The sequence below is a fragment of the Colletotrichum chrysophilum genome (genome assembly GCF_026319265.1).
Source record: "Colletotrichum chrysophilum strain AFK26 chromosome Unknown scaffold_67, whole genome shotgun sequence".
In the NCBI taxonomy this organism is placed as follows: Eukaryota; Fungi; Ascomycota; class Sordariomycetes; order Glomerellales; family Glomerellaceae; genus Colletotrichum; species Colletotrichum chrysophilum.
The window spans coordinates 103,171-116,156 of record NW_026517354.1 but is presented as its reverse complement, the minus strand read 5'-3'; the positions used below and the strand labels follow the sequence as shown (position 1 = coordinate 116,156).

At 53.0% G+C, this 12,986-nt stretch overlaps 3 protein-coding genes and 1 non-coding gene across 4 annotated transcripts; 2 read left to right on the top strand and 2 right to left on the bottom strand.

Annotated features, from left to right (window-relative positions):
- Nucleotides 1–453: 453 nt before the first annotated feature.
- On the bottom strand, nt 454–1,592 carry COL26b_007989 (uncharacterized protein; the record flags this gene model as incomplete). Its single annotated transcript, XM_053180766.1, has 2 exons — nt 454–1,203; nt 1,257–1,592. The coding sequence occupies 2 exons, from the start codon at nt 1,590–1,592 to the stop codon at nt 454–456; spliced, it is 1,086 nt and encodes a 361-aa protein (XP_053035288.1).
- A 4,759-nt stretch (nt 1,593–6,351) lies between these two features.
- COL26b_007988 lies at nt 6,352–6,423 on the top strand. Its single transcript has one exon. It is a non-coding gene; the product is annotated as a tRNA-Met (tRNA).
- An 831-nt stretch (nt 6,424–7,254) lies between these two features.
- COL26b_007987 (uncharacterized protein) lies at nt 7,255–9,996 on the top strand (the record flags this gene model as incomplete). The annotated part of the gene is made up of 2 exons (XM_053180765.1): nt 7,255–8,576; nt 8,628–9,996. 2 exons carry the CDS (start codon nt 7,255–7,257, stop codon nt 9,994–9,996), a joined length of 2,691 nt encoding a protein of 896 aa, XP_053035287.1.
- Nucleotides 9,997–10,348: 352 nt separating this feature from the next.
- COL26b_007986 (uncharacterized protein) lies at nt 10,349–11,633 on the bottom strand (the record flags this gene model as incomplete). Its single annotated transcript, XM_053180764.1, has 3 exons — nt 10,349–10,720; nt 10,779–11,405; nt 11,472–11,633. The coding sequence occupies 3 exons, from the start codon at nt 11,631–11,633 to the stop codon at nt 10,349–10,351; spliced, it is 1,161 nt and encodes a 386-aa protein (XP_053035286.1).
- Between the last annotated feature and the right edge of the window lie 1,353 nt (nt 11,634–12,986).

The window sequence follows — 12,986 nt, the reverse complement described above, 5'->3', positions numbered from 1 at the left end:
ATTCACAGTAGCGTCATCGCGCAGCGAAAAGTCTGTTGGTAATATTGAGTAGGACGGTGAAGAACATACAGTCGGCAACGGAGATGGACACCAACACCGCACAGCCAATCCCAGCTGGCGCTACGGATGCTGTTGTATTGCATGCCCGGTTTGCCGGTTTAAACCGCCTGCAGGCAGAGGTCTTGAATGTTCGGATCAAGATTTGCGACGTCCGCGACTTGGCCAATGGCCCCTGTCGCCATCACTGACCGCCACTCAAGTGTCATTCTGAGCTTGGGAAGAATGGGCGCAGTATGGTAACGAGAATTATTTGCTAGAAGTGAAGGCTAGTTAGTCTATGCTGTTGAGAACGCCAAAAACTCCCAAGCTTGGGATATCTTCCAAATCTTCTACACATCGCTTTCCCATATTATGCCTTGAATAAAAAAAAACACAGAAACTCTCTGTTATCTGTCACTTGTTGACCTGGATCAGACCTGGACCCGCAAGCGTAGCCTTCGCGATATCGTCCGCATTTTTGAAGTTACCCTCAAACGTCAGCGCCGCGATGGTCAATCCCCACATACTGTTCTTCTCGAAGGGGAAGTCGGCTTGGAATTCGATGCTGGAACCGGTCCATTGTCCATTCTTGACAGGAACACTGAGAGGGACGTTCTGGCCGTTGAGGTAGGTGACGAAGAGACCACCGGGGTCCTTGCCGAGGAAGCGTCCAGCAGTGACAACCTCTCGCAAGTCAACCTTCATGGAGAGCATTTGGTCCTTCGCCTCAATCTCGCCTCCATTTGCCATCTGCATGACGTTCAGGGGCGCAAAGGTTGGGATTTCGATCGACGACATCTTGAACGGGCAAGAATCCTTGACGACGAAAGACTGAAGAGCGGAGAAGGCGAACGGGGCGATTGAAGTCGTAAGGAAAGGTTGCGACGAGGGCGCACGGGCTAAGATGCTGCGATAGAACCCGTTCTGTTCGCCTTCCTGGCCGATGACGGATGTCACGGCACGGACTGGGCCCGAGTCGCCATTCTTTGCGAGAAGCTGTGTCGCATCTTGGAGGGTACCCAGCACCACCGAGGTAAACGTCTCAGCCAAAGCGACGGCTTCCTTGAGACTGTTGGTAGGGAACTGATACTGGCAAGGTGCCGGCGAGAACGCTTTGAAATGGTCCAACACACCCTTGGCGTCAAGTGCATGAAGCTTCTCTTGCTGTGAATGGGTTAGTGACCATGCGAAAAGCCAGCTGAGAGCGGGGGACATACAGCAACAACAACTTTCAGCGCATCCATAAGCTTGTCCTTCTCCGTTGTTTCCCAGCCAGGTCCTCCCTGAGTAACATTCTCCAGCATGGACGAGAAAAAGGCGACTTCGAACTGCTCGTTGAACTGAATGAGCTGGAAAGCTGTCAAACTGCTTGGCTCCAACTTCGGTGGCGGCGCAGAGTTGGGCAGAGACCCGCGAGCTTCTTGTTCGACAACGCGAATCTGTTCGGGGCTGGTCGGGAGCTCGGCACTGAAAGCCCGGCGTTCGAGTGGGGCCGCTGCCGAGAAGCCGGCAAGCAGCATCGCGGCGGCCGCGACGGACGATTCTAGATGCATTGCGTGTTGCTACAGTCCTCCAAGATTTGTTGTGAGAAAGGGCGATCTGCAAAACCAAAGCCTACGAAAGGCTGGGAAGAAAAGGGTTATTAACAATGTAGAACCAAACGGGTCAGCAAGGCATAATTCCGAGGAGCTAAATGATGTCCTGGCGTGCGTCCGGGACGAACTATTATACTCTCGAGGAGTTTGTTTCGATACATAATCTTGAAACCTGTTTCTGGCTTGGCGCACGTGGACTGCAACCAACATGCATTGGCCTAACACACCATCTTTTCTCTCCCACTTACACATCCATTCACACCAAAAGAGGGGCCGCACACACGCACATCGATCACAATGAGGTGCCTCAGTCAGATTTGTGCACCCAAGCGGTACGGAACGATGCTTAGCCGACAGAACCGGACTACCTGGTAGGGCTGTTTTCGGGAGGAAGTTGCGCCGCCTCGCTCAAAACTGACATGTTACAGGCGAGCGGAATGACGTCCCTGGAATGACTCTTGTGTTTTCTCTCCCACGGCCGCGGTTCTTCTGCCCCTAGTGTCTCCAATTCCGCTGTCCCCAGTCATTTAGAGTAACCGATGGACAGGGACAAGCCTCCGGAGACCCAACGGGGTTCTGGACCGGCGTCAACTGCCTTGTCATGTTGTCTTCCCCGGGGAAAAAGAACATCTTCTGGCCAAAGCAAGTATGTCATGTCTTCGGCCTGATTGAATGAACCTGACACGTGCCGGACTGGGCGCTGCTCATCCTGACCACTCGCCCTCGGAAAAGACTCCGTACGTCAGAACAGCCCGTCTCCGACTTGTTTTTCTCGCGGGCGCCCTATTGACGAATCAAGTCGCAATTGCCGAACACTCCGTAAATCCTGCTCAAACGCGAGAACGTGTCTACTTCAGATCCAGGTCGCTGTCTTCTAAAGCTCGGGTCGTGCCTTGAACTAAAGCTGGAGCCAGCGCCGGCCTTTGCCCTTTTCTTCCTAGTGGGAGCAATGGCGCGCTCTATCGGCTTCTCCCCACGTGCGCCCGATCTGCCCATCGATGTAAGCGTCAGCATCTGCACCGGCAGCGTTTTTACCTGCACCTGCAGCCGCAGCACTCTCATCAGGAACAGGAAGAGGATCGACAGGAGACAATCTGGTATCAAGGGATCTCGTAGCAGCCCCCAGATGCAACTCCAACGGCCTCAGGACGCCCGCAGGCTGACCCAGCATGCCAAAACTGCCAAACTGCCTCAAAGAAGCTCACGTTCCTGCAGCAGGAAAAGGTCTTTGCGTTGCCGCTTTGGTGATTCTCCACAAATGCGCGACGCCCGTTCGCGAGCGCCTCACCCTTGCGCTGCCGAACTCCGCCAAGCCGCCCTCCCCGTCCACGACACCATCATCACGATGCTCGTGCGCGAACCTCAGAGGTTCGTGTAAATGACACAGTGAGGAAGGGGTTCAATGACTTGCAGTCACTTTTCAGATGGCCGAGCTGCGTACGGCACTTGATCAAGTCCTCTCTTTTATCATGTCACTAACTGAAGATAGATCGCGTCCTCTTAGATTAGATCTGATTACACCAATCTCCATAAGAGAAGTCTCTTAACAGATTTTGCAACGAGTTCTATTTGAAATGGCCGCATCATGTCCCAAGCGGAATAGCGTTGCACCCGGGACGAATTCAACCCGGCAACTTGTTTCTGTCCAACGGGACGCTAGCATCGAAAAGGTCTGCGAGTCTAAATCAGCAGAATATCTGCTACAACCATCGAGCTTGGTGCCCGTTATCGATGGCGAAAGAGCTTAACGGCATCTTGATCCGAGTTCTGAGTTCCCACGAGTTCAGGAGAGCCTCATGGTTTCGGGGGCTTGTTTTCCGGAGGCCGGGGCCAAGTTGCGGTGGTTCCACGGAGTTGACTCTGGCAGTGCCTAGGTCTCCTCACACTCCTTTCCCGGGTCCGGGTCAGCGAGTAGTCGGACTGGTTCCTCTTCGGGGTGAACCTTCGTGCCACCGGACTCAACAAGTTGGACGAACTTTGCATTTTCCCATCTCGCATCCGCCTCGCATGCCGGTCTGCTTCCAGTCGCTTCAACCCCACGGCCAATTTGCGAAATTCGCATTTTTTGGGTGGACGGTTCACCAAGATAATATCCCCCACAATGCAATATCATGCAGGAGTTCATATGCCATAGAGACTGGAGGTACAAGTTTGCACGGCTATTGAAGATTTAAAAGTCTTGTCGTTGTTTCTGCCGACTTGTCAGAAGTGCAAGTGTTTCATTCAATCCCCACAGCAACTCAATTACCACAAGCTGATGACTCGAAATCTGCAGGTCGAATCGCATTCTTGAGTAAAGGCGTTCATCTTGAGACACAAATGTTGCGCCAAGCTGTCTGCTCTTGCAAGACACGAACTCATGACTGGGTCGGCACACATCCTATTAACTACACGAGAAACGAGCAATCGAGCATGCTAAGTCGCGGGTGCAGCGCGCCCTCCGTAAGCTACCTAGATTCGGAACTTGTCGCGATGAACGTGCTTTCTAGCGTCGAGTCAAAATGGAGAGTTTGCGACGTGTGCATCGTCCGCGCGCAGCCCGGCCTGGTTGCACAAGCAGACTCACGTCAGCACTCAGCCTCCTTTTATGAAGACGGGATTGTTCATTGCCATGTCTGTTCGCACACATATATCACATATCCGTGTGTTTGTCACCAAAAAAAAAGAGAGGTCGTCTGAATTGAGTTGAAAACAGAAGCAGTCATGTAATTACTGCATGAAATTTGTCGACGGGGGGTCAAATTTTGTGATGTGGACGTATCTCCAACTATGGTCTTGGCATCTGAACTCCTTGGGACGATCTGGAGGTCAATGAGCTTCATGCAAACTGCAATCTGCAGCCTGCGAAACCAGCAAACAAGTTTGAAAACAGCAGAGGAAAAAACTTGCAAGTGCCTGAACCTGGTTCACTTGCGCATTGTAGCATCCGCTGGAGGTCTTGTCACTGCCAACTCTGAAAGATGTCGCTCGCGAACACCCGGTCTAGACCTTGAGTGGATTATGTTTCCCCCTCTATCCCCGTTCGTTTCGTGTGTCAACTTCAGTGCGGGGTGCAGGCTTCTCGAACGATTCTCTCGGTATGGTCAGCACTTTCTAGTCATATCCGAAATATGTTTCTTCCCGTCGTGATGTCGAGGCGGCTTCGAAACGACGCTATCTCTACTTCAGCTCGGTACCTGGGCCCAGCCGAAAGGCAAAAACAGTCCCGCTAGCTCAGTATGGTCAAGGACACAAGATGGTCCGACTTTATGGTTTCCGGCATCCGCGGATGCTACAAGAAGCCGCCGACGGAGTCTCACACGGGAACGTAGGCGGTCAAGTCAACCACACCCGTTCCGGAGCTTGCCCATTGATCATGCCACACCAACGACGATGGCATGAAAAGGGCACTTTACCTAGAGATATCGCCGGGTAGACCGCGATGCGACCGAGGTAGACGTACAGCGGTGAGCAATATCCACTTCGGATAGTTCATCTAGTTGAAATTGATTTAAAGTGTCATGCTATTCGAACGGCAGCAAGCGGGATGGACTGGCCCGGGTACACGGTTATGTTGAAATCAGTTTGCATGTGGCTTGAAACCATTTCAAAGCGATCTCGCGGGGACATCTGTCAACAGGTGGCTCATAACGTGTCCGTCATGCATATCGTAAACACGGAAGATGTCGTTAGGCACATAAACACTGTCGATGCTCACTGAAAACTCCGGAAGAATGTATCTTAGGCAGCGTACCCGACATCCGTCTGTCGGCACCGACGAAAAAGTTCATGCAGTGAACTTATTGGACATGGTTTTCTCACTTGTCGCAACTGAAGGTTATCGGGGGTCGTTTGCAAATCGAAAGGAAGTCGGCGACTTCCGGTGAAATTGACGGAAGGGCCTCCGTGTGTTGCTCCGGACCCGTCCCGCTCTACATGGAAGCCCGGCGGAGTCGGCAGCACATGGGTCAGCTGATTTCTTCCTGCCGAGAATGAACATCCCCCATGGCTTAGACTCGTCTAAAAGGTAAGAACGTGTTTGAGTCTGAAAGCCTGTCACTGATATTAGCGAGCAGAATATTACTTCTGATGGCCTACATGGTTAGGTGTAACAGAGCAGAGATATGGAAGACGAAATGAGTTAGATAACCTCCTGAATCAATCACAAACTCCTTGCGAGACACACGATTTCTTTTCCGACCAGACATGTGTCATTATGTCAACTGATAATGTGATCGGCAAGTTTGGCGTCACTCATCCCATCTTCAATCAGCTGGTTTGGCACGCTACCATATCGGGGTGCCGACAAGGTACGTTGATGATGGCTGGTTTCGAAGACCGAACTTCGGCAAGAAAGTCCATGACACTCACGGCAAGCGATCCGAATATGGCGGAGACGGAGACCGGGTGAAGCCGAATGTACCGAAATTACCGGGCTCGTCCCTCAGTCAAGACCCTCGTGAAGCTACCTATGAAGCGTCATATTGATCATTTTCAACTCTCTAAATATGAGAATAATACCTGAAACTTTCGCAACTTGCCTAAAGGTGCAGAAAAGGGGCCTCAGACGGATAAAATTTGTAAAGCCACGAGTATATCACGCGCTCGTCCTTGGATAATCTGTTGTCCATCGCTTAAACTAATATGTGTGGGCTTTCCTCTAATCTCTAGCTCTTCATGAGACCCGATAATCCGTGGCGGCAGTGTGGAACCATATCCACAATCACCCAATTACGAAAGCACAATAGCTCAGGGGTAGAGCGCTGGGCTCATAACCCAGAGGTCCCTGGATCGAAACCAGGTTGTGCTATCTTCCATCTTTTTTGAATTGTGACTCTTTTGACCCGGACGGTTATCGCCACGGAAATGCTAGAGGCCGTCGTTTTCGCGAAGCCGGAAATAACAAAAGTTCCGTCTGTAGACTGCTGACAGCTAAGCTCTAATCGTTGCTGCATGTTTATCACCTTCGAGCACAATTGGGCATGATCGGCCCTCACACCATCCCCCACACCTCTGCTTAATTCGACAACCTCCTGCCTCATCGGCGATGGCGCCCCTCGTGAAGCTGTTTAAGCATATCAACACGACCGGGATATAGATGCTTTGGTGCTTTCACACTGCGCATGACGTGCCCCAAGCTCGTACCGGCCCACCCCTGATCTTCGAATACGACCGCGGCCCCACGACCTTAACTTCGGCTGTCGACCGACGCGGTCGCCAAAACGCGCCTTTCAAGGCAGAGCTGAGGGCCAGCATTTTCTATCATGTCAACTCTGGACGGCTGCAGTAACGATGAGGCGTGGCTCCGGAATATCTCGGCCGATTTAACAAACAGGAACGACAGGACCGAAAGCGAAGCGGTTTGCCGCCTTGGCGATGGTCAAGAACAGCAGAGTCGCAGCAGCCGAGCCGAAGATCGCCTGTCGCCCCCAGCACCGGCAATTTCGGGTACCAAACGGGAAGGTCCCAATTTCTCGTGTTCAACTCATGCCAGAAATCTCATCATTGCATTCGCTATGTGCGCGATTGACGCTGAGAATGAGTCGATTTTTATATATCTGCTCAAGATGCGTTCGATCAATCATGTCTGGTGTTTGGTCACCGCCGGTCACTCGTTTGAAATCCAGCGTCAACCACCGCCATGAGGTTCTACTCTAACGTCGCCTCCCTGGCACTCGGCCTGTTGGCCTCTACGGCATGCGTCGCAGCAGCTGACGCCGAGCCCGCGGCTCCTCAGATTGACGAGGATGCCTTCGTTAAAGGCGCGTACATCGTCGAATTCGACGGCGAGGCCGACTCCGCGGGACTCTTGGATGAGCTCCGATCCGATGGCCTCTCTGTTGTGCCCCGCTTGGACCTGAAGTACCGTCTCTTCAACGGCGCGTCTATCCGCGTTGAGGATGACGAAGAGCCCCACGTCACGGTCGGCAAGATTGCCGGCAAGCTCAGCGTCAAGGGCGTCTGGCCGGTGCGCAAGATTCAGATGCCGAAGCCAAACCCGAGCTCCGTCGGCCGCAACGGCACCGCGACCGGCGAGGCACTCCTCCGCTCCATCAAAAACCGCCGTGAGGAGGCTGCCAAGGACACCTACAGCACCCATGTCATGACGCAGGTCGATAAGCTGCGCGAGGCTGGTTTTACCGGCAAGGGAATCAAGGTCGGCGTTGTCGACACTGGTGTTGATTACAGACACCCGGCCCTTGGAGGTGGCTTCGGCGAGGGTTTCCCAGTGGGTTATGGCTGGGACTTGACGGGCGACGACTATGTCGAGAGCTCCGACGCGCCTCAGCCTGACGCTGACCCCCTCGATACCTGCCAGGGCCACGGAACCCACGTTGCGGGCATCATCATGGCCCAGGAGAACGAGCTCGGCTTCACCGGTGCTGCCCCAGATGTTACCCTCGGCGCCTACAAGGTTAGCGGTTGCGCCGGCTACACAACCAGTGAGATCCTGGTTTCCGCTTTCTACAAGGCGTACGAGGACGGCAGCGACGTTATCTCCTGCTCTGCTGGCGATGACTCTGGATGGTCCATTGACGCTGCTGCTGTTGCTGTCTCCCGCATCGCGGAGGCTGGTGTTCCCGTCGTTGTTGCGGCCGGCAACTCTGGCAACTTGGGTGTCTGGGCTGTGGCTTCCCCTGCCTCTGGCCAGGCTGTTGCCGGTATTGGCTCCGTTGATAACACTGTTCTTCCCAACTTGATGACTCGCGGCACTTTTAAGAACGAGACTGGCGAGTATGCTTTCGGTTGGTCTGCCGGCGCACCCGCAGTCACTGCGAACGTCACTCTGAGAGTTTGGACCGGCGCTGCCAACAACTCCGCGTGCGAGCCTCTTGCTGAAGACATCGACTTAACCGATGCCATTCCAATCCTCAACATGGACGCTTGCGCTTCGGATATTCAGGGTCAAAATGTGCTTGACAGAGGAGCCAAGTACATCTTCTTCTTTCCCTCAAGCGAATCGTGCGTCGATCTAGTACCCCATTCATTTGTCAAGGGCTAACACGAGGTCAGCAGAATTTACCCCCCATATGTTTACACCGACGGAATCCTGGGCGCTGGATTGATCATGCCCAGACAAGCCAGGGAATGGATCAACAACTCTGAGAACATCACCGTCACTTTCGGCCCTCCTAGCAGCTCCGGTCTATTTGCGGAGCCGATCAGCAACGGCGTCACCGCCGGATACACCAGCCCGTTCTCTAGCTACGGCCCAACCTGGGATCTTCAGCTCAAGCCTCAGTTCACCGCACCGGGAGGCGGAATTCTTTCTACATGGATTTGGGATCAGTCGCAATACATGGTTAACCCGGGCACAAGCATGAGTACCCCGTTCGTTGCGGCCGTGTATGCTCTTGTTGGTCAAGTTCGTGGCACCCTGGACCAGGAGACACTTCGCAGCGTCATTTCCGCCACTGCTGAACCCAAGGCATGGAACGACGGAACTACAATTCACGAAGATGTTCTGGCTCCTGTGGCTCAGCAGGGTGCTGGTCTAGTGCAAGCCTGGGACGCTGCACATGCGACGACGATTCTTGGGTCAACGGGCATCTCCTTCAACGACACCGACCACTTCGTTGGAGAGCACACTTTCAGCGTCAAGAATACTGCTTCAGAGGCAGTTACGTACAAGCTCGCTCACGCAAAGTCTGCGACTGTTTACACTTTTACCCCCGGCGAGGCCCAGCTCGTCGTTGCCAGAGCCCCTCCCCCGACAGTCGACGCGTGGGCCGACATCAAGTTCGTAGTCGACACTATCACAGTTCCCGCTGGAGGTAGCGCCGACGTTGCCTTCACAGCTACCCCTCCCTCTGGACTGAACGCCACTCTTCTGCCTGTGTACAGCGGCTACATCACTCTTGAGGGCAGCAATGGGGAGACCCTCTCTGTGCCTTACCTCGGCGTTGGCGGTAGCATGCACGACACCCCCGTCCTGGTTCCTGGACTTGGACTCAACGGCGTCTACCTGTCCTCAACCGACAACCACTTCCTCATACCCGTCGTTGCCAACCGTACCTTCACTATCCCTCGCCCCGGATCTACTGGCAGCGCCATTTACCCCAAGATGGTTGTCACCCCTACTGTCGGCACCACGCAGCTGCACGCTGAGCTCGTTGCTGTTGGAGTCACCAACTCCACCCTCAAGGTGACCGATCACCAGGGATACCCGACTCTAGGCCCCGTCCCCAACTCGCCTGTTGAATATGCTCACCGCTTTGGATACACCTGGAACTTTGGCGGTTTCTTGGCTGACCGCACCATTATTCCTGAGGGCACATACAAGTTCATCGCCCGTGGCTTGAAGATCTTCGGCGACGAGACGAAGGATGAGGACTGGGACGTTGTTGAGACTGTCCCCTTCATCTTGAAGTATCTCGCCTAAAGGACGTCGCGGATAGTCGTCGTCTTTTACCGTCGTCGTTTTGTCTACTGCTATAGTCCTTATTGAAGTATTTAGCATACTGCGATTGAGGTGGTGAAGGACACTGCCTGCCCAGCAAAACTCTAGAAGTAATGTTGAATCTTTATTACTCAAGACTGTTTCAAATTTGATTACAGAGGATAAAGGTGACGTCTGATGGAAAAGTGATTCAAATTGAACATCTTTCGAGTCTGCATGATCAGGCATATCCACCCTCGCAGGCGACAAAGACAATAGAGCTCCAGCTGGCAAGAATGACGTAACACTGCCCGAAAATTAGGAAGATAATGTGCATGTAATTTGGTGTGCTACGTTACTCCTCCATGTGATCCTGGATAAATCCGGCGTAGTCAAAGATGGCTCTCTTGTAGAACCGTTCTTGAGTGGTAGCGTTGAATCCCTGGACGCCGTATTTGTCATTGTACTGGCCCCATTCCCAGTTGTCGAGGAACGACCATCCATATAATCCCTTTACGTGAATATCATCGAGGTTAATCGCCTTCAAAACCTCTGCAAGGATTGGCATGTAAAAGTTGGACTGGGCGAGGTCGTTCTGGATATGCTCTGTTGACATGTTAGCCGCCTTGTATGCAGGCAGACCGAATTCAGCAATAGTAATCCCCCCTTTGGTGGGATACGTTGCCTGCCAGAAACCGAGCATGGCGCGAACATGCTCAGCCGGCACCTGCGTTTCGTCTGGTAAGCAGAAATTTCATCTTGTTTCTTCTGGCAGTGAGACTTACGGCAATGCGGTCGGGGTTTCCCTGGAAATTTGCCTCCCATAACCCCCTGGTTCTGGAGGGGACTGTGCACTGCGGATACAGGGCATGTTCTGGATCTGCAGCACACGTGGCGAAGCCTCCTGCTGGCTCGGAATGATATGTCGCAGTGTAAATGTCAAAGGCAAATAAGTCGGCAGTTCCATTGAAGAATTCAAGCTCTTCGTCCGTGTACGTCGGAACCTTCTCGCCAACAGTATCTATCATCGATGGCGGTGGATTCTCACCCAAGAACAGTGGGCGGGCGAAGTACCCGACTGTGAACTCGTTGCGCCGAACAGCAGCAGCGACATCCGAAGCATTCGATGGATCCAGTGGAAGTGCGAAGCCGGTGTCGGTGAGATCGAACTTCACGCTCCAGAGAGCGCCGCCTTTGACAACATCCCGGTACCAACGGACGACTTTGGCGTGTGCTTCCAGGATGTATCGGCTGGTGACCCAAGAACCAGAAATGCTGGGCTCGATGGTCGGTTCATTGAAGGTGTACCACGTGCCGACACGGTCAGAATAGTGGACCAACACAGTCTGAGCGTAGTAGACGAAGCTGTCGATGAAGTCCGGATGATCATATGAAAAGAATGACGTGTTAGACTGCAAAGTTGCGGGGGTGTCGAAGTGCTACAATGTCACCACTGGTTTCATCCCGTAGCTGATCACTGTATCGATGAGGTCGCTGTAATGATCGATGGCCTCTTTGTTGATCGGCGGCCCGGCTTTGCCGAAAGGGACTATACGCGACCATGAGATGCTGAAGCTGTATGATTGCACACCGACGGCTGCGAGACGAGCGATGTCCTGCTTGTAGAGGTAGTAGTTCATCGTTGCGATATCCGGTGGTCCTGAGTTCTCTCCAGAGGAAGAGAAGTTGCCTCGCATACGGTTCTCCCAGGCGCTCGGTCCACGGCCCTCATTCTTGGTTGCACCTTCAATTTGAAGAGCAGCACCAGCGAATCCCCATTGGCGTTGAGTCAGAAGAGTCCCAAATTGTTGTTGAGCGAGGGTCTATGAGACTCGAAAGCTGGGAATAGGGTGGAGCGAAGGTCGAAATTGTCGTTGGTGTTGGCACCGGGGTGGCGTACTCCAAAGGTCGATACGCTGGCCATTGGTAGTCGCTTTGTGCAGCGATCAAACAAAGATTTGCCCTTGGTAATTGTTAGCGTTATCCCAAGAAAAATGAAGTTTATGCATCGCTTACAAAAGGACAAGAACGACCTCTGATGTAGGACTCGTCGACGGGATCATGTCTACAAGTCTTTCAGCGGCCACCGCTGATGATTGCACCTAGACTAATGTAAGATGAGAATCTCATAGCTAAACTTCGCACACAACTGCAAGAATATTAGATCTGTGCGGCCATTTATACCCGTGGCTATGAGAGGGACCGCCTTAATGCAGATTGTTGAACCCGTGTTGCTGTGCCTCTCGGGGAATCAACAACCGACGTCGTGTATTATCCCCACCCTTTGCCGTGAGTAGGACGGGCGTGTTGTTATTAACAGCCGAAAATTTGCTTCTTACTTCCAAGCTCAACTGACCAACCCAAAAGCTGATTGCGGCAGTTCATCGGCTGGTACTCGTTCCCATTTCTGGCGTTTCTCATAGGTAATGATCCCAGTTGCAAGGTAAAAGCCGAGGTCATTAGCCACTGCAGTGGCTCTCGCAGAAATACCCCGGTAGATCGACGGTTAGCGTTGTAAGCTTGATGCATACCCCGCGTTATTGTCCCCGTGGGGTATCTGGTGATATCACAAGGAGTTGTGGATGAGAGGGCCGACGTGCATCTTGCATTTGGTTGGACTGTATAGATGAGGTAACAGAGCTGCTCGAGCATGCTGATATTCGGCCCGATCGGAAAACCTAGGCTCGATATGTAATAGAAATCAGGTAGTTGAGGGTTTATGAAGTAGACTGGTTGGGTAGAAAATCGCTGGATGACGGCGTGGGGCAACGAGGGGTCATACGAGGGTCCTCCAGAATACGCGTATAGTTCCTTGTGGCTTCCAGTCGGCTCCTCGCATTTTCATTGCTGGGGCACCCAGCGATGAACTGTCTGACTCAAAAAAATTAGAATAACGCCGCCTGCTGCTCATCGGCCGGTTCTACTTCACCCGCCTCTGGTAACCCCTGCCTTCCACCTGCTGTGATAGGCTCGACGCAGGACGCCACGGCCAT